Source organism: Petaurus breviceps, unplaced genomic scaffold, assembly GCF_028583685.1.
Source record: "Petaurus breviceps papuanus isolate PSGF00001 unplaced genomic scaffold, PetGlider_PUasm1.0 188, whole genome shotgun sequence".
Lineage (NCBI taxonomy): Eukaryota > Metazoa > Chordata > Mammalia > Diprotodontia > Petauridae > Petaurus > Petaurus breviceps.
In genome coordinates this window covers 12,272,112-12,292,582 of record NW_027185804.1, presented here as the reverse complement: position 1 = coordinate 12,292,582, position 20,471 = coordinate 12,272,112, and the positions used below count along the sequence as shown (strand labels likewise).

The window sequence follows — 20,471 nt, the reverse complement described above, 5'->3', positions numbered from 1 at the left end:
GTCACCAAGTCCATCCCACAAGTGGGATTAACAAGCTCTGGGTTTTAACACAATCAAACCAAAAACCAAGCCAATACAGGGGGATCTTTTAAATTCCATTACTATTACATGCGGTCATCCAGCAATTCTAGAAAGTAATTTGGAATTGTCCTTAGAAAGTGGCTTAAAACGTGAATACTGCTTGACTCAGAAATCCTGCTTCAGGCATGTGCCCCCAAAAAATCAAAGATAAGGTCCATTAATATATTTACAGTAACATTTTTAGTAGCAGCAAAGAACTAGAAACAAAGTGCATGCCAAGCATTTGGGGAGATGGCCGCATATACTGTGGTGAATAAAATGAAATACTGCTGTCTTTAAGAAATGATGAATATAGGGAAACATGGGAAGTTTCACAACAACTGATACAGGGCTAAATAAGGAGAAACAATAAAAATGTACAAATTAAGTACAACAATGTAAATGGAAAGAACAACAACAGTGAATAAAATTGCATAATTAAAATGACCAAGCTTGGTTCTGAAAAAAAAAATTAAGAAACCATAACTCCCTACTTCTTAGAGACAGAGAGAAATTGGTGCAAGATATTGCATATACTTTCAAACTTGATTGGCATTTGTATTACTTTTGCTGAAGTGTTTCCTTCCCTTTTTCTTTCTTTTTTTTCCTTTTCTTTGCCAAAGGTTATGGTGCTATGGGTGGGGAAGGATTCATTCCAAAAGTCATAGTAAAGTTTTAAGTTTTAAATATGTTAAACTTTCACAGAAATGAAAGTGATAAAAAGAAAAAGTTTTCAATTTTTAAAAACTCATCAGAGATAGTACCCTTCCCTAGGACAAGACAATAATAAAAATTCTTCTCATGTGCATGATGTTTTCCATGTTTCAGAACACTTTCGTAAACATGATCTCATTTTAATTATGTGTTCATAACTGAAGCCATTCATGGCCCAATTTCAGTATGATGTTGTAAAGAATCACATACCATTTTTAAGAATCTGTAACTTATAAGCATCTCATTTATTATCATAAACATAAAATCCTGGGGTAGGAGGGCATTCTAAAGTGTTTTCTTAGAAAAGAAATCGGACTGTTCTTTTAGTCTGTAAAGGAAATTAGTACATAGTTGGGAAGGGATTGATGTTGGTTCTTTTCATTGTAGAAACTGAAAAATTGTTATGATTGGGATTCTCATTAGTCTTCACTTTCATCAGTCTATTATGAAAGATAAAATACTTTCTTGGTGCATCAAGGAAAACTTTTCTATCATATATAATAAGCAAAAAAATTGCAGGGAAAGTGGGGACCACAGAAAATGTGACAATCTAGAAAAATAAATGACTTAGGATGTTTATCTTAAAATATTATTCTTTATTTACTCAGAAATTTCATAATGTAAGAATAAGTGAAGCATAGCTGATATCATCTCTATAAGTTATAAAAATCCATTTCCTAAAAAATGTATCATTTATTTAATTTCCCAAATTCAGCATCATCCAATAAGCATCTTTTAAGTACCTACTCTGGATAAGATGCTGTACTATGTGATAAAGACATGCAATCAAAATGAAAAACAGCCCCTGACCTCAAGAATCTTATATATTCCTGAAATGAATTATGTGAGTTGAATGAAGGAAATTTTATGCCAAAGCTAATAGAATTTTAAGGTTATACCAAAGTCTTCTTATGTATTATTAATGTGAAGAGGTGACCCTGACTTCTCAAAGGTTATGTAGGTGGAAACCACTGACTCTGCCAAGACCTTCCCAGAGATTGAATGGCTGCCCTTAATGGGCCAGGAGAACTAAATTTATTCTACTTCCAGTCTTATTTCTTATTATTGGAAGGGAAATGATATGCTTATTTTCCTCATAATCATTAAATGTTTATCCAGAAGTATGGTGGATATTTCGTTCAAGAATGTATAGAACATGTTGATAAAGGGAAGCAGAGAAAGATAATGTGTTTTTTCCCAAGTTATGTTGTCTGAAAATCAAGATAGTTAAATTTGTGGAGGCTTATCATCCAAATGGGTTATATGGTGATAAATGAATATTATAGCTAATCTGGAAAGAAATCTCATTTGAGATCTGCCAAGTGGTGTAAGGGCTACAAGCTGTTTAACTGAAAGGAGTAACCAACATCTATCAAGCCATAGATCCATAAGAACTATAAAGCATTGTGCTCAGACAAGGGCAGGTAGTTGTGACCAAACTAATACCCAGAAAGTAATACTAATTGCTAAAACTATACTCTCCATGACTTTCTATCCTTCATTGATCCCCAAGAATATTGTTAGATATCATATTCTTTGTACAATTCAGACATAAAACTCTCCAAATTACAAGCCTTTTTTCTGACTTTGCTGACTCTGATAAGCTCATGAATGTCATTTGTGATACCTTTAAGGCATTTGATTTCCCTGAGTGAATTCCCCACTCTTAACTTTCTTTAGAATCAGTTCTAACCAGGTTTAGTATCAGAATTGTAACATCACTACAGAAAATGAAACCCTCTCACAATAAATCCCAGAGAAAAAGTGAATTTTGCTACCCATGAATTATATTGAGCCTTCTGAACCATTGAAATCTTTCCCTTGCTCTGGGATTTGCCTAGCTATGCATTTGGCTGTCAAAGGCTTTCTTACTGTGTAGAAACACGAACTGTTAATTTCCATACCAGGCAGCGGCATTGTTGGCAGCTATACGTCCAGTTGTCTCCACTGCGATAGAGTTTGTGTCCGTTTTGGTCTAAACACTGACTAGTAACTCTGGTGTCACATTCTGGACAGCAGAAGAGATCAACACTTGGGTTCTGACAGTCACAAGCAGTCCGTCGGCAGAATATCTTTCCATCCTGTTAAAAGAGAATTCGGAGGGTTCCCAACATTAATGCCAGGATGACAACAGCCAGTGTAGATTTTTGCAAAGATTTTTTTTTTAAAGCAATTGTAACTTGGGTTAAGTAACTTGCTCAAGGTTACACAGCCAGTTATTTCTGGGTGTGGTGCTGAGTATCTGAGCCTGGATTTGATCCCCAGGTCATCCCGACACTGGGGCCGGTGCTCTTACTTGCTGTGCTTCCTGGCTGCCCCCTCAAAGATTTTTTAAGTGACTTAGAGATCCCTTATGAAAGAAACTTTTTGGTCTTAATATTATTCATCTTCATCACCACTCTATTCTGATCATTCTTCCTTTGTTGGCTCTTCCCTATCGAAAGCTGAAGCATTTACAATCTAAAAAAAGTATTTTCCTCAAACTACATTGTTATATTTGGATTGTAATTAAGTTATAGGAATGTTTGTTTTTTCAATTTGTTAAAATCTCAGTGACAGGCTTTGGGGTAGGGAAAACTTAGATTTAATTCCTTCCTCTGACCTGCATTCATTCGGTGATTTTGGTATATCATTAGCTTCTCAGGATTTTAGGCAGCTTCCTGAGACTCTGAAGGCCCTGATAAGGTGTTACTCTGCCTTGGCAGAGAAAGGTCCTTCTACTGATGAAATGATATATCCAGGAAAAACCACAGCAATACAACAATAGCAGTAATGGAAAGTTCATTTGTATTTTACAGTGAAGCTCGTCAGCAGCTAAAGCTCAAAGTAGATTACTGGCCATTGTGCTGACATAGCCAAGGCCCCAAGTGTTTCAGCATGTACACATTTCAGGAAATTGAACTACACTTATATATACTGCAACTATTGATATGGAGGTAGGTTAAGAACTTCATTTATCTTGTGGCAATACAGGAAAGTGCTATAAAAACAGTAAAAGAACCATATTTCTTTTTATTTTTCAACATCAGTGTCATTCTCAACTTGACACCTTCACTCACCATACATAGCCAGTCAGTTCCAAATATTGTTATTTCTACTCTCACAAGCCCTCTTGTATTGGACTCTACTAAGAGAATCGCAACTCTAGTCGAAGCTTTCATTACTTCTCATCTGGGCTGTAGTAATAGTTTCTTAATTGTTCTCTCTGCTGCAAATTACTTTTCAGTTCAATCTACTCTCCACAAAGCTGCCAAAGTGATTTTCCTAAAATGAAGGACTGACCATGTCACTCCCTCCTCAATAAACTCCAATGGTTCCCAGTTGCATTTGGGATCAAATATAAATTTCTCTGACTGAAAAGTACTTTATAATCTGTCCCCAAAGAGCCTTCCTGATTTTGTTAGATATTATTGACCTTCCCACACTTTGAGGTTCAGCTTGGCTAACTGTATTTGAACTGGCTCTCTTCATGCCTGGAATGTACTCCTTACTTTATCTTTGCCTTCTGGAATAGCTTGTTTCTTTTAAAACTCAGTTTAAATGCCACCATCAACATGAAGCCTTTCCTGATTCCTAGCTACTAATATTTCCTCCTTTACTAAATTACTCTTACTTATTTTGAATATATGTACACACACATAGACATATGATGTCTTCACCAGTAGATTGTAAACTTCTTGGACAGGGGTTCAGAAAAAGTGTTTTGACTTTGTATGCCTATTGCCTAGCACAATGAACGCTCCTTGATTGATTGTTTATTAGCTATATTATTCTGCTGCATTATGTCCTCTCCCTCACCTGTGGAACCCTGAACCATGCTCCGTATTGTTTTTATAGTGGTAGCTCTGGGAAAATGGAAGAATGTGACTTTGCGGGACCTGACCTTCAGAGGAACTCTGATTCTCCAAATCTCTGTCTCTTGGTTGTCCTCTGGCTCCCTGATATTATGAAATGTGTTTGTAAGTGCAGCTGTACCTTGGAGTAAAAGAGTTTCATCATGGAGCCCTCTGATAATCTTTGTATGGTTGTGAAAGGAATGTTGAGAATTTGAATCTAGTGCTGAGGGAATTGGATCACTGGTGGGTTGACAGCTTAAGGTAAAACCTGATTCTTAGGCCAGTTGTCTCTTAGCACCATTAACAAGAGAAAAAAAAAATTGGATATCATCATCAGACATCATAGGGAGTTGAACTGACAATGGAATCTATATTACAAATACCACAATCCTTTTCATGGTATTTTTAATCATAATTATACACTGATGATTATTTCCCCAGCTCTTGCCTTCAATGCATCTCTCAACTCATACATACTTTATTGGATGTTCTATTAGTATATAAAGCCCTAAATCATTATTACTTGGTGGCCAACATTCTAGTGATAAGTCTCTCTAAATGTACACTGGCTGATCTCAAGACAAACTTGGGTCCACAAGTTCATCTTGGTATCACGTACCAAAACATCATATACCTAGGAGAGAAAAGCTTATGGAGTGCTGCACTTATAAAACCAGCTTACAAAGGGATCGCACTAGTCCCATGAGCATCATTCTGCACTTACTTTTACTATCTGTAGAATGTTTTGTGATCATTGTTTCCAACATCTACTTCTCACAATCACCTGGTGACGTGAGCAGCAGTTTGCAAACTCTGATCCATGCTAGGAATGATCAACCTCCAAGACTTTTTAGTTGTACTCTGGCTGCTTTCTCAAGATTTCTGATAGCTTCAGTCACTTATGAAATGGCTACACTATTTTGGGGAGAGTTCTCATGTACTGGAAGGTTCATCTTGGCTGCTTTTCGTGCCTAACCAAGCAGAAAGTGAGTCAGAAGCCTGTTATTTTCAGTTCTAGGTGATATCCAATTCTAATTTTTAGACTCCATGGTTGCACAATAGTACAGCAACTGTTGGGAAAATGTCATTGAATCCCTGAGAAAAAAAATTGTCACTTCCTTTTGTAACATCATGGAAAATTAGTCTATAGCTAAGAGAAACTGAGAAACCATATGGCCTACCCCACTCATTTTACAAATGAGGATGGTGAGCCTTAGGGAGATTAAGAGAGATGCACCTAAGGTAATACAGACAATATATGTCAGATGTGTATGTGTATATAGGCCATATCTGATATGTAAATACACATGGTTATTATATATGTATGTGTGTACACATATACATACATACATGTTATATGTATATGATTTTTAAAAATTGGCCACTATTTGCAGAAATCTAACAGACACTGGGGTCATAGCTCTAAAAAGCTTAGGAAAATTATAAATTTTAATCTAAAAAGCTTAAGAAAATTATAAATTTTAAATTGTTATACTTGTCTTATTGATTACGTGGGGATTCAATGCATACATAATTATCTGACATCTAAAATAATATTTTCAACCAAAAAAATCATTTGACCACCTCACTTAGGGAGAGCTGCCAGATGCTTCTAGAAATTGCCAGATGATGGCAATAATTTAATTGTACCGGGTCCTGCTCATGAGAAGGATGTTTGAAGGGCTGCTTGATTCCAAATACATGAAGGAATTGCTTCATGCAAAGGTTCATAAGTGCTTTTCAGTAGGTGGTACAAGCTCGACAAAAAGAACAGCTTTAAGGGCTCTCCTCTAATAAGTGATTTGTCATTCAGATGTTAAAATTAAATCACAAAAAAATCCATTTACAGACATAGCTATGAAAATAATTTTATTCAAATAGCTGGACAATATCCTTATTAATGGGGCAGTTAGGTGGCACAGTGGATAGAATGCTGTATCTGGAGTCAGGAAGACTCATCCTCCTGAGTCCAGATCTGCCCTCAGACATGTACTAGCCATGTGACCCTGGGCATGTCACTTAACCCTGTTTGTCTAAGTTCTTCATTTGTAAAAAAGAGCTGGAAAAGGAAACAGCAAACCTCTGCAGTATCTCTGCCAAGAAAACCCCAAATGGGGTCACTGAGTGTTGGACACAACAAAAATATTAAGAGAAATAAAACCCAGGAAAATATTTATGCAAGGAAACTAGTGTCATAAAAGATGTCCTGTGCAAAAACCAAATAGAAAGGATGCTCCTTATTGATGGTACCATTATCTAGATAGTTCTTTTTGTGCTGATTAGATTTACCCCAGGGTATACTTTAGGGAGATCCATGGTCACTCACATGACTGACTGACCAGTTAGATAATCTTCACATGGTAGGAAGAGTTGCCCACCCACTGGTATATACATAATTTAGAAAATTGTTCAGCATTCAAAGAAAAAAAATTCCAAGTTTCTTGCTGTTGCAGGTGCCCATCATTTTCTCACCTAAAATAAGTATTGTTTAGGGGGCAATTGAGATAAGCATAGCTGGGGTGAGCAAGTTACAACACATGACAATCAAGTAACCATGGAGAAGAATGAGCATAAAAAATTCCAGGATGCTGTCGGAGAAAGTTATGGGGGAAAAAAAGGAGAATGGGAATGTCACATGATGAGAGGGAAGAAGAAATGATGGAAATTCCATGTGTTCTGATGTTGTCTTTTGAGATGTAAAGAAAAAATGAGAACTCCTCCTTCCTCCCCTGCCACTACATTGGGCTTCTTGTTGAACATTTGGGAGGAAATGGAATAGTCAACCAGGAGGTATTAGAATACGAACTCTCTGTTAATAGTGACAGCTTTTGCTATTCTTTGTATCCTCGGCATTTAAGCACAGGGCCTAGTATAAGGTAGACTCTTAATAAATATTTGCTGACTTATCTTTGAGGAAATAGCCACATAAATAAGATCATAAACCCGTTGGACTGTTCTCTGGTGGAAATACAGCATGGTGCTGTTGATAGAGGGTTAGCTTTAGAGTCAAGAACATCTGGGTTAAAATCCTGCCTAACCATGTTATCAGGGGCAAATGGCTTATAACTCCTCGGTATCCTCAGGCAACTGCCTAAGACTCCCAGGGTCGCGAAAAGCCACACGCTGGGTATGAGAAGGCTATCTCAGATTACCAGGGAAGATTTGCAGGCAGTAAGTGATGCAAAAGATTATTGCAGTAGATAGAGATCAGGACTTGAAGTTAGTAAGATATGAGTTAAAACCTGCTTCAGCAACTTGTGAGTTGTGTGTTGTGACCCTGGGCAAGTCACTTGACCTTTGTTTGCATTAGTTTTCTTTATATTTAAAATAGGGATAATATTAGCACCTATTTCCTAGGGTGGTTGTGAGAATAAAATGAGATAAAGTGCTTTGAAAACCTTAAATTCCTATATAAATACTAGCTATTATTTTATATTTTCAGAAGGGTACTACTGGACCTATGCTATCATTGTTATAAGAAGCTTCCCATTGAGAAAATTCTCTATAGTAGGGCAGATTAGAACCTGTTCTTCAGTTTGTAGCCTCATAGAGTTGCTTGTGCTTAATTAGAGGTTAAGTCCTTTGCCTAGTATGACTGGAAATAGAAAATAGTATGAATCTTGGTCTGTTGTCCATGAATGAATAATACAAGAATGGAAAGAAGGCCTTCACAGCTTTGTGTAGAACCACTGTTGGGTAGTCAGTCAAAGACATGGGAAAAATCATCTAAGTTGTGAAGGACCAAAAAAACTGTAGAGTGTTACAATAACATTGTGTACACTAAAAAGCATCAGAGCTATTAACATAGCTGTATCCACAGCATCAGAGGAAAGTAAATATACAAATGCTTCTGGCAAATAAATTATCGCCATCAGGAGAAGGACCATGCTTCTATAAGCCATGTGACCACATAAATTATTGGTGTTAAAGTTTATTAATAATGGCCTAACAGGATTGTTGCTAACTGCATTACAAAACTGTAGACCCATCCAGAGTAGTATCTGTCTTCCCATCATCCTGATAAAAAATAAATCAACAAATTACTGGCTTCCAGAGTTAGTCTAAAATAAAGCAATTTCATATTTAATCAATTATGTGAAGATAAAAAGTCAACCCCCTATTTTCTTATATGTCAAAGTAACATTTGTGTTTACATCATCTTCTGAATTATAGGTTAACTGTAAAGAAAATTTTTAATCATGAAAACTGTGCAAGAGCCTCGAGAATATCATTATATTGGCTTAGCATGCAAGCAAACCATTGAAAACTGCAAGGGCTTACTCATGCTCCGGCTTACCTTCCCTCTCATCTCGATTTATTTCTGGCCTTGCTCTAGATCTTGACCTCTAGTCTAGCTCATGAAAACTAGGTAATCATAACAACTCTATTTCCTATACCAAGGATGTACCTGAGATGCCCTTATGCTGTAACTTTTAAATATTTATATAGAGTTTCATGTGAAAAGTTCAGCTGTAAACTATTCATCAGACTTCCAATAACCAACTTGCTTATGAATTTTAAAAAGTAAGGATGTGAACTTCCTAGAAAAGAAAAAAATATTTTATTATGCCTTTGGAAATTATATTGATTTGGTTATAAATTATCCTTTTTTTTTACTGAATCTTCAACACAATACATCAACACAATAACTCCAGACTGCTTGACATCATATCTTATACTAAAGAGTTTGAAAAGTTTTTAATCAATGTAGAGGACTTGAGTGGAGATCGTTTGTTACACTAACAATATAAGAAGAACCAAAAAAAAAAATTGGGATCAGCTGCTCTAGACCTAACTGTTCTTCCTTGCTTGCATCTGATTAAAGCAGTTTTGTTAAAACCTTTACCAAAGTAGAAGAATATTTTTAATTGCCCTTCTTAAATTATCAGCTACAACTGCCATCTGGTTTGGAAGTCCTAAGTAAAGGCACAGATTTGTACTGAAACAGAGGAGGCTAGAGAGAAGTAATAAAGAGAAAAGTTAAAATGGGAATGAGAAACCAGAGATTCTACAGTGGAAAACAGGGTTGCAACACCAGTTAAGGAAGGATTTGGACAAGAAGGTCTCTCATATATTTACAATTCTACAATTCTGCAAAAGACTTCTTGCCTTCAGTCAACCATTGAGTCTCCCTGACCCTACTTTCACTGAATTCATTTGTCTCAGTATGAAGTGAACTTCACATAGTGAACAAGAAATATACTGATAAACCTTTCCTCCAGATTCTGTTTTTCTTTTTAAATCTTTGATTTCATTGGTGCAACCCAATGTGGAAACTCCCTCTTCTAATGCAGATTAACTTGTCTACAACTTGGAGACTTCTGGAGTTTCCTGGGACAGTAAAAGGTTAAGTGACTTAGACATGGTTGTACTGTGTCCGAGGCAGAACTTGAGTCCTGCCTAACTCTTAAGGCTCTAGCCACCACACTATGCTATTTCTCACTTACTGGTAAACAATAAGAGTGTATTTTTAAAAAGTTTTGGCAGATAAGTCAATCAAAGAGCCACGGGTGATTTCTTGATAAGCAAGACTATACCAAACCATTGACCTTGGTGTCAAGGAGGTAAACTAAATTCTTCCTTGGAGTTTCTGTCATTTACAGAATGCTAGTTCCAAAGACCAGTAGATCCTATCTAGTCTAAAAATGGCTATGTTCCTGTAAATCTGACAACTTCCAGAACAAAGGTCCCCAGTACCTAGGGAATTTAATGCCCTGAGCTTTGGAACTCTTGCTGTAGAGTTCAACTCTCTAGATTGAGTGAGGTGATTGAGGGCACATTCACCTGGTCAGTTATACCTAGCTGATCCCAGAACATGATTCCACTCTGATTGAATTATCAACCCTCCCACCACAAGTATACCATTCCTTTCACTTTCCACCTTTTGCATTAGGTGCATTAATCTGTTCAGTACTACCACAGCTTCCAGACTAGGCATGTCAGTCAACTCTCTTGGAGCAATTATTTGCCCAGTAGGCCATTAATCTCTTATAGTTAATTTTATTTTGTCCATTGATATGTAAACTCATTTAGGACAGAGACTTTTTCACTTTTTTATTTGTATATCCAGAACTTCATAGTGCTTGTTGTATAGCAAGAGTTTAATAAATGTTTTATTTTCCCCATTCTTCTATGTCCTAAAGGCAATCTAAACCATCCTTAATGAACAAATACATGTTGTCCTCATATAATCTAGCTTTCTGGCTCAAGTGCTAGTGGATGTCTGGCTGTAATTGTGCCCTGAATCTCCTTTTGCAACTGAATCATGACATTGGTACATAACATATGGAGGAAATGAAAGCATCAAAGTCCCAAATCTGGAAGTGAAAGTAACTTTCAGTTTGTATATATTAATACTTGGCATTAGGGGCGGCCAGGTGGCTCAGCGAGTAAGAGCACCGGCTCCAGTGTTGGGACGACCTGGAGATCGAATCCTGGGCTCAGACACTCAGCACCACACCCAGAAATAACTGGCCGTGTAACCTTGAGCAAGTTACTTAACCCCGATTGCTTAAAAATAAAAAAAAATACCTAAAAAAAAAATACTTGGCATTAACCCAGTGATAACTCATATAACATGCTATTACCAAGCTAAATTATTTTCCCTAACTTTGAATAATAAGAGAATCTTAGTCTTGCATGATTCCAGAGAAAACATTTCTATCTGTTACCCCTCTTGCCATTTCGCCATTAAAGAATTGATGGGTTTGTAATTGCCTGCTTAGATGCCTTAAGTGACCCCAAAGAAATTTTTATCCATAACTGAAAACATAATTTCCAATTGCATAGTATGAAAATGAAGAGTGGGGAACTTTAAAAAATGCTTTCCTCCTGGATGATCTAAAGAATTGGATACAAGGATTCCTTCTGTGCCTAAAAGAAGTCATCCACCACCATTTGAAAGTCGTATTACAAACTGATAATAAGCTGCATCTGTAGGATGGAGTTATTTATTAAAATTCTGCCTTTCTCTTGTATTAATGAGGAAGGTAGCATATCAACAAAATAAGATTTTAAGCAATACTCATCTCCTCAGGCATCCTTAAAGTAATTCCCCTAAGACAGTGGGGACACTCTACAAATGATAGCTGAGTTTATCAACTTAGGCTACTTGGATAATTGATGTAGTTAATTAATAAAGCTCAGGGAATTTTTAATGATTGAGAAGTCCCCTGCTCTTTTCATTGTCTCAAATGATAATGAAATCCAGAAAGGAAAAAAACATTATTAGCACCAACCAGATATTTTCTAGGGCAAACTCTTCATTTTTGACCTCCACAACTTAGAAATATCTGCACAACTTGGGGAGGTCTCAGGCTTCAGCAATGAATATTGCTAAAAGGTTACTAACTGGGATCTTTTTAGAAGTGTGATGATAAAAAGAATCAGCATTATTTTTCTTGTTTTTTTTTGTGGGTAATTGTGTCTTTTACTTGGAAGCTAGCTCAGCAATATTCTCTTCTAGAACATTGTTTTTGCATATGAATAAACTAGATCTATAGCAGGTTTTCTTATATTTTTCATGTCATGATTTCCCCTCACTCCACCACTCTCTTTGGCAGTCTGGTGAAGTCTTTAAACTCCTTTTCAGAATAATGTTTTTAATAAAATACATAGTATTATAAAGGAAATTAGTTACGATGAAATAAAGACTTAATTTTTAAAACCAAGTTTGTATATTTCCTGAAACCTGTCTATGACCTGGGTCCATCGATTTCAGGTTGAGGTTGAGAGACCTTGATCTAGATGGATGGAATAATTTATAGTCACATTAATCAATAGCGGAGCTGGAATTTGAACCCAGGACATTTGACTCAGCAGCCTTTACAATACTATCTTGCTTCTTACTCACACTGATCTCTCACTTCTTGAACAAAATAAGTAACACAGAATCGTGTTTCATCATTTCTGGGTACTGAACTACAGACTTGGGATACAAATGTAAATAAGCCAAACAGAATATAAAGGGGAGCTGTAAAAAGAGGGGTGAGTTTGGAAATAGCCTGGGAGTACTTCTGGGAAAGACAAAATAAAAGCCTTCTCATCATGGTCTAGAGTCCCTGGGAAAAGAGACTGACTTATGATGGGAGGGAATGAGGAGGATTGCCAGTGTAGGCATTATGGTTTGGAAATGGCTGTCAAATGTTCTTGGAACTCCTCTCTTTTTGCCACTTAATATTATATCATTTAGTTAACTATGATTTTACCAGTGCTCATTTATAAGTATTTATAATACTATGTCGCTTAATTACTGTAATTTTACACATTTGTCTCATCTCAATTTTATGCCCCTTGAGATCAAGGCTCTTGTTTCATACCTTTTCTAGGTCTCTGTAATACCCCTACTGGGCCAGGTGTGTTCCATGTGGTCCTTTTGAATAGTAGATTGACTTTAAAGTTTAGTCCGTTATTTTTTAGAAGATTGTGACTCTCGTCCCCTTTCCTTGATCACTGATTGGCGAGATTGAGCTTTACACTTTACTTCTAACTCAGTCTCCGGTCTGTTCTGTTCTCTACCAGTTATACATAGGTAGCTTCTATTTTGCTGCCATTCTGAACTTCCCTTTCTATTACTATGAAAGCTTCTTGAAAGTAGGGGCCATCTTGTTTTCCTCTTTTTTTGTGTGTTCACAGCACTTAACACTGTATGGCATATAGTAAGCACTTCATAAATGTTCTATCTATGCCATCTTTAATGATAATATAACAAGAAGGAAGGGGCTTAAGTTATAGCACATGGGGCTAGGAGTGGATTTACAAAATCACTCCTCCACATTACAGAAATACAGCAACTTTACATACAGAGTTGCAGGGTTGAAATGAATTTAGTTGATTATCTGATATCTATAATGAATCTTCACTACAACACATCTGACAATTAGCAATTTAGCTTTTGATGGAAGGACTTCAGTCATGGGGAATTCAATACACCTGAAGAAATCCATTTGACTTTTGGGTTCTAATTGTTACAGAGTTTGTCCTGAAATTAAGACTAAATTTGCCTCTTTGTTACTTTCATTAATTGTTTTTAGTTCTGCCCTTGGCGTCAAAATAGGAAGATAGCTAACATGGCTCCTCTAGGAGTCTTCTCCTGGCTAAATATTTCCAGATCCATCCTCCCCGAAACTCTGTTAAATCTCTGATGGTATAAAAATTTAAAAACAGGAGAAATTCTTATCTGTCTGGATAGGATTAGGTGTGGCCTGAATGATGATGATATGGAAAGTTTGATGACAACTTAGTCTCTTTAGATTGCTTTATCTATCATGCTTTCTTTTGGAGGAAAATGGAAGTCTATTCTAGAAGGGAGACTTGCAACACTTTTTAGAAGCGAATGGCTTTTTCCCATTTCGTGCTAAATGCTTTTATGCCTATAAAGCAGAAGAACCAAGTGTGTGTGTATATACATACATACACAGATACATATATATGCATATATTATATACACGTATGTATGTATATATACATATTTTATACACACACACACACACACATATATAACAAAGCCAGAGCTCTAGTAATGTAAGACCAAATGGAAATAAATAGGAAAGATTAAGAAAAAAAGGAAATAAATGCTGGGAAATAAAACACTTTAATAGGCCCATTTTCCAAAACATAAAGCAAAACCAGATGATGACACTATTTATTTTCATAAGCAATAAACTCAGTTTCAAAGAGTTTAGTGTAAGAAATAGCCAGGCACTGAGAATAATAAATAAGACATCAGTTACCAGGCTCCCTAAAACAATAATATTAATCACTTGTACAAAATGGAAGTCCATATGTTTCCAAATAGCACAATTCTGGGCTTTAGATTGCAGAATGCTAATTCTTACTAAGGTAAACTAGGCTTTTAAAGTTAATTTTTAAAGCAAAAAGTCATTTTCATCAGGCCGTGGAAGCATGGAATGGAAGTCTGTTATTGCTTCCAAGCAAGCACACTTAACTAAACCTGAAGTTACTCAGCAGGAAGAACATTTGCTTTCTCCACCCAGAGCTTGTCACTCTCCTAAACAAAACACTTCAGCTTTCACTAGGAAGCCAGCAAATTCAGAGCAGGTTTGTCTGCAGCTGAGCACCATCATTAACTTTAGTGCAGTCTAAAATGAGACAAGGTTTTTAGAATCATTCTGGGAGAGCCCCTGAGTCAAGATTATAGTGCATTTATTTTTCAGGCATTTTTTTTTCAGTCATGTCTGAATCTTTGTGACCCTGTTTGGGGTTTTATTGGCAGATACTGGAGTGGTTTGCCATTTTCTTCTCTAGTTCATTTTATAGATGAGGAAACTGAGGCAAACAGGGTTAAGTGACTTGCCCAAGGCCACAAAATCAGTAAGTGAGTCTGGATGTCCTGACCTTAGGCCTGGTATTCTATCCTCTGTGCCACCTAGTTGCAAAGGACATTTAGCAATAGAGGAAAAACAAGCCATAATGGTTATTCAATTGTACCATATTTGTTCTCACCTTGCAAGAGCACACTGAACACCGGTCTTCTTTCAGAGTCCACACTTGACCATTTCTCTTTAGGCTACCTTCATGCGGACAGTCCCCAGAGCAGGATGGTCCAGAAGGACAAAGGCAGTCAAAACCACCAGCCAGGTTAATGCAGGCAGAATCATTCCAACAGGTGTGGGTCCTTAAGGCACATTCATCGATGTCTGCAACAAAAGAGAGTATGTAATACCTTAACATTCAAATATCATGAAAAGGCTCTGGCAGGGATTTCAGAAGAATCAAGACCTGGGACAGCTTCTTTGTTTTTCATGAACAATTCAGTGTTGAGTTTACTCTGACTTTTAAATTCACATATTGGTTGATTAATGCAAAAAGTAAAGCTCTATGGCAAGTATAGCTTTATCTCTTAGTTAAGATGTTAATGGATTTTCCACTGGGCAGGAAGAAGTGAAGCCTCAGAGTGACTCTCAGCCCATTAAAATATACTTGATTTGTAGGATTAGGATGAAAGCAAAGACATCATATTCCATATGTTCATGGCTTGATCAAAGCTTTCTCATGCTGATAGCCAGCAGCCTTTTCCTATACCTGTGAACCAACTGCCCATAAGTGGAAATTGCCCAGAGGTGCAATGTATTATTAAATAAACTCTAAGAGGATAAACACAAAAATCTCAGTATAAGCCTGCAATTTTTCCATAGGTGAATTTAGATGTTGTTCCTAAATATAATCAAAATCTTTTTTTTTCCAGCTTCTTTCTTCTGAAGACCTCAAATTAAATTTAAATCAGTATGGTAAATGGGTCTGACATAATTTCTGGAACTGCAGGGATTTCCAAAGCAAAGGAAAGGTACATGGTGTGTATAAACAAATAGGCTACAGTATATTACCAATGATAATTTGCATAAGAAAAAAAGAGTAGGAGCTATTGGCCTATGAAATATTTAGCTGAACAAGAGGAAGGCTAGGTATGGATTGAAGGTGAAGGATGAGAGATGAATGGTTTGTATAGTACAAAGCCACACATGAATTGTTAAAGCACATAGAGGAAGGCCCTGAGCATATTGGACATACAATTATTGAGGATTTGTGGGAGGGCACAGACAAGAATCACATAATTTGGGCTGGTATGGATTGGCAGTGACAGAAACTATTGGAACATCTGCATTGATTGAATGAAATGATAATAATAATAGTAGTAATTAAAATAATGCTATTTATCCCTTGTATAGCACTCTTAAGTTTGAAAAGAATTTTACATGTACGATTTCATTTGCTACTACTAATTTCATATATACTTGCCAATTTAAAATCTAAGCATACGCATCCATTTAAATGTACATATTTTATTGATGTCTTTGTTAGAGTCTTATTTCCCTACCCTTCCTTCTATCTTTTCTTGTAAAAATAAGCATAGTTAACAAAACACATTAACTGAGCATTATTCACAACTTACAGGCTATGCTTCCTGCTGTAACTTCAGTCTACCAAAAAGAAACATACTTCAATTTTAGTCCTCAGAAATAAAAAATAGTCTCTGTATTCTTGAGATATCTAATGTTTTTCAATGTCATCTCTACAGTATGATAGTCATTATATAAATAGTTTTTCTCATTGTCTTATTTTGATCTGTATCAATTCACACAAGCCTTCCCAAGTTTCTCTAAATTCTTCATATTCATCACTTCTTATGGTGTATTAATATTCTCTTACATTAATATTCTGTGATTTGTTCAACAGTTCCCTACTTCATGGACAGTCACTTAGCTTCCAGGTCTTTGATACCTTAAAAATTAGATACTTAAATATCTAAAGTTTAAAATTTTTAAAATATCTATTACATATTTAAATAATCTAAAAATTAGATACAAAAATTTGATACTTAAAAATATAAGTAGCCATAAATTTTGTATGTGTATTTTTCCACATTGTTTGACATCCTTAAGAAATATGACCAATAGGGGCGGCTAGGTGACACACTGAATAGAGCACTGGCCCTGGAGTCAGGGGGACCTGAGTTCAAATCTGGTCTCAGACACGTAACACTTCCTAGCCGTGAGACCTTGGGCAAGTCACTTAACCCCAGTTGCCCTGCCTTCCCCCTCCAAAAAAGCAAAAAACAAATGTGACCAATAGTGTTATTTCTGTATCAAATATTATAAACAGTTGTCTGACTGTTCAAAATTAGTTCTAAATTGTTTTCCAGAATGGTTCATCTTCAGGGGTGAGGAACCTTGGACCCTGAGGCCACATGTGGTCCTTAATAATAAATAAATAAATAATGAAAAGATTTGTTCTGTGAAATTTGGATTTAGTCAAATGGTTATACTTAAGGAGTTAGAGGGCCATATGTGGCCTCAAGGCTGCAGGTTCCCCATCCCTGGCTCACCCAGTTCTTTGTACACATGCCCAGTATTTTCTTAGTCTCTACAAGAGTTATTATTTTTTTTAATTTTTGCCAATCTGATGGTACTGATCTATTCTTGAGGCTAGGAAAATTACATGCAGTTGCTCAAAAGTGAGAGTTATAATACTCTTACTTTTAATTGTAATCTTACAAATGATTCTAACAGATGTGAAACAAATTACTACAATGAAAATTTGGCTTGGACTTCTGAACAAGTGTGAAAATTTAGAAGGTGACCTGATCACCATACTTAAACTTAATACACTCAGAAATGTCATGGCAAAAATACAGAGCTTCTTTCTTAAAATATCGCAAGTAACCTGGATGAGAGTGGTCAGGTACCAAGAAAATATTATCAGAATATACAAGCTCATTCTAGAACTATGAATTCAGCATTGCAAAAGGCAAAAGAAAGACCTAAGATGAATAATTATGATGCAGAAATAAATAAAATCTTCAGGGTGAAAATGAACTTTTAGTAAAATGGAGGATTTTAACGTTCCTTTAAGAAAAACAAAATGGAAAAAGATCTTTGAAATGCAGACACAGGAGACAAAAGAAATGTAGAAAAGGAAATAAATTTGAGCAACTTGAAAGGGCTAAATGAAGAATATATGTCTAAATTGTAATAAGTATAGAAGAGTTAACTGTAATATCTCCATCATGCTAGTATCTTTCTTTCAGGCAATAGGGGTTAAGAGACTTGCCAAGGATCACACAGCTGGTGTCTAACACCAAATCTTAACTCAGGTCCTCCTGATACCAGAGCTGGTGCTTCTACTGTGCCACCTAGCTGCTTCCTAGTATCTTCTAAAAATCATTTATTTATTTATTCATTCATTCTTTCTTTCATTATCATTTTGAGTTCCAAATACTTTTCTTTCTTGTAGCCCATTGCTCACCTGTTGAGAGGGCAAGAAATATTGTATAAATTATAAATGTGAAGTTATGAAAAAAAACATTTCTATATTCATCACATTGCAAAAAAAAAACCTCAGGAAAAATAAAGTAAAAAATATACTTCATTTTTATTACAATATTGCTGTTACTGTGTACCGTGATCTCCTAGTTCTGATTTCATTTTGCATCAGTTCATATAAGTCTTCCCCAGGTTTTTTGAAATCCTACTCATCCTTTCTTCACAATAGTGTTTTGTTACAATCATATAGCACAGTTTATTTAGCCATCCTCTAATTGATAGGTATTCCCTCCAATTTCAATTCTATGCCACCACAAAAAGCTGTTATAAATATTTTCGTATTTATAAGTCCTTTTCCTTTTTCTCTTGTCTCTTTGGCATATAGACCTAATAGTGGTGTTGCTGGGTTCAAAGGGTATATGCACAGTTTTATAACACTTTGGGTATAGTTCCAAATTATTCTGCAGAATCAGAACTCCCCCAGTAGTGCATTAATGTTCCTGTTTTTCTCCATAATTCCAGCATTTGTCCTCCTTTTCTACCATGTTAAACAATCTGATAAGTGTGAGATGGTACTTCAGAGTTGTTTTAATGTACATTTATCTAATCGTCTAGATTAGATTTAGAGCATTTTTCATGTGTCTATCATTGGCTTTGATTTATTTTCCTGAAAATTACCTGTTTATATGCTTTCACTATTTATCAACTGGGGAATGACTCTTATTTCTATAAAGTTGGGTCAGATCCAATATGTAGTTGAGAAAATGAAGCTTTTATCATAGAAATTTGCTATAAAAATTTTACTCCCAGTTTCCTTTTATTTTTGGCAGCATTACTTTTTTATGCAAAACCTTTTAACTTTACATAATTAAAACTGTCCATTTTACTTCTTGTGATCCTCTCTATCTCTTGTTTGGTCATAGACTTTTCACTTATTGATATATCTGACAAGTATATTTTTCCATGCTCCTCTAATTAGTTTATAATATCTCCATGTATGTCCAAATAGTGCCCATTTTGACTTTATCTGTTTATACAAAGATGTTGGTCTATCTATGCCTAGTTTCTGCCCAACTGCTTTCCAATTTTTCCAATGGTGAATCCTTGCTCAAAAAGTTTAGATCTTTGGGTTTATCAGACACTAGATTATGGCCTTTTATTAATGTGAATTGTGTGCCTAATCTATTCCACTCACCATTATATTGTTGTGATGATTACCACTTTGTAATATAGCTTGAAATCTCTCATTGCTAGGCTGCTTTCTTTCACTTTTTTTTTTTACTAATTGTCTTGATATTGTTGACTTTTTTTCTTTCAGATGAACTTTGTAATTTTTTTCCAGTTTTCTAAAATAATTCCTTGATAATTTGATTGGTATGGCACCGAATAAGTTAATTTAGGTTGTGTTGCTATTTTTGTTATAGTTGGCTTAGCCTACCCTTGAGGAATTAGTATTTCTTCAGTTTATATTTATCTTTATTTGTATAAAAATGTTTTGTAATTGTGTTCATATAGTTCCTGGGTTTGTCTTGGTGGGTAGACACCAAGATATTTTATATTGTCTGCATTTATTTTAAATTGAATTTCTCTTTCTCTTCCTGCTGGGTTTTTCTGGTAATATAAAGAAAATTAAAAACTTATGTGGATTTATTTTATATCCTGCAACTTTGCTAAAATTATTAATTTTTTCAACTAATTTTTTATTGTTTCTCTAGGATTCTTTAAGTATAACATTATATCATCTGCAAAGAATGATAGTTTTGTTTCCTCATTGCTTATTGTTATTCCTTCAATTTATTTTTCTTGTTTTATTGCTATAACTACCATTTCTAGTACTATATTGAATAATTAAATGGTGATAGTAGACATCCTTGCTTCATCCCTAATCTTATGGGGAATACTTCTAGTTTATGTTTATTAGAGATAATGCTTACTATTGGTTTTAGATAGATTTTACTTATCATTTTAATAAAAGATCCATTCATATACTTTACAGTGTTTTTCATAGGAATGGGTATTGTATTTTTTGAAAAAAAGCTTTTTTTTCTGCAACTATTGATAGTCATATGATTTTTGTTGT

General features: G+C 35.5%; 1 protein-coding gene across 2 annotated transcripts in view; it reads right to left on the bottom strand.

The window, feature by feature from the left end:
- Window positions 1–20,471, bottom strand: part of NELL1 (neural EGFL like 1) — a 922,880-nt gene that overhangs the window by 3,363 nt on the left and 899,046 nt on the right. For both annotated transcript variants that reach the window (XM_069091288.1, XM_069091290.1), the window contains 2 exons: window positions 15,075–15,268; window positions 2,679–2,855 (listed from right to left, as the gene is read on the bottom strand). In XM_069091288.1, the coding sequence (XP_068947389.1) occupies window positions 2,679–2,855; window positions 15,075–15,268 (371 nt within the window). The remainder of the gene's footprint in view (window positions 1–2,678; window positions 2,856–15,074; window positions 15,269–20,471) is intronic.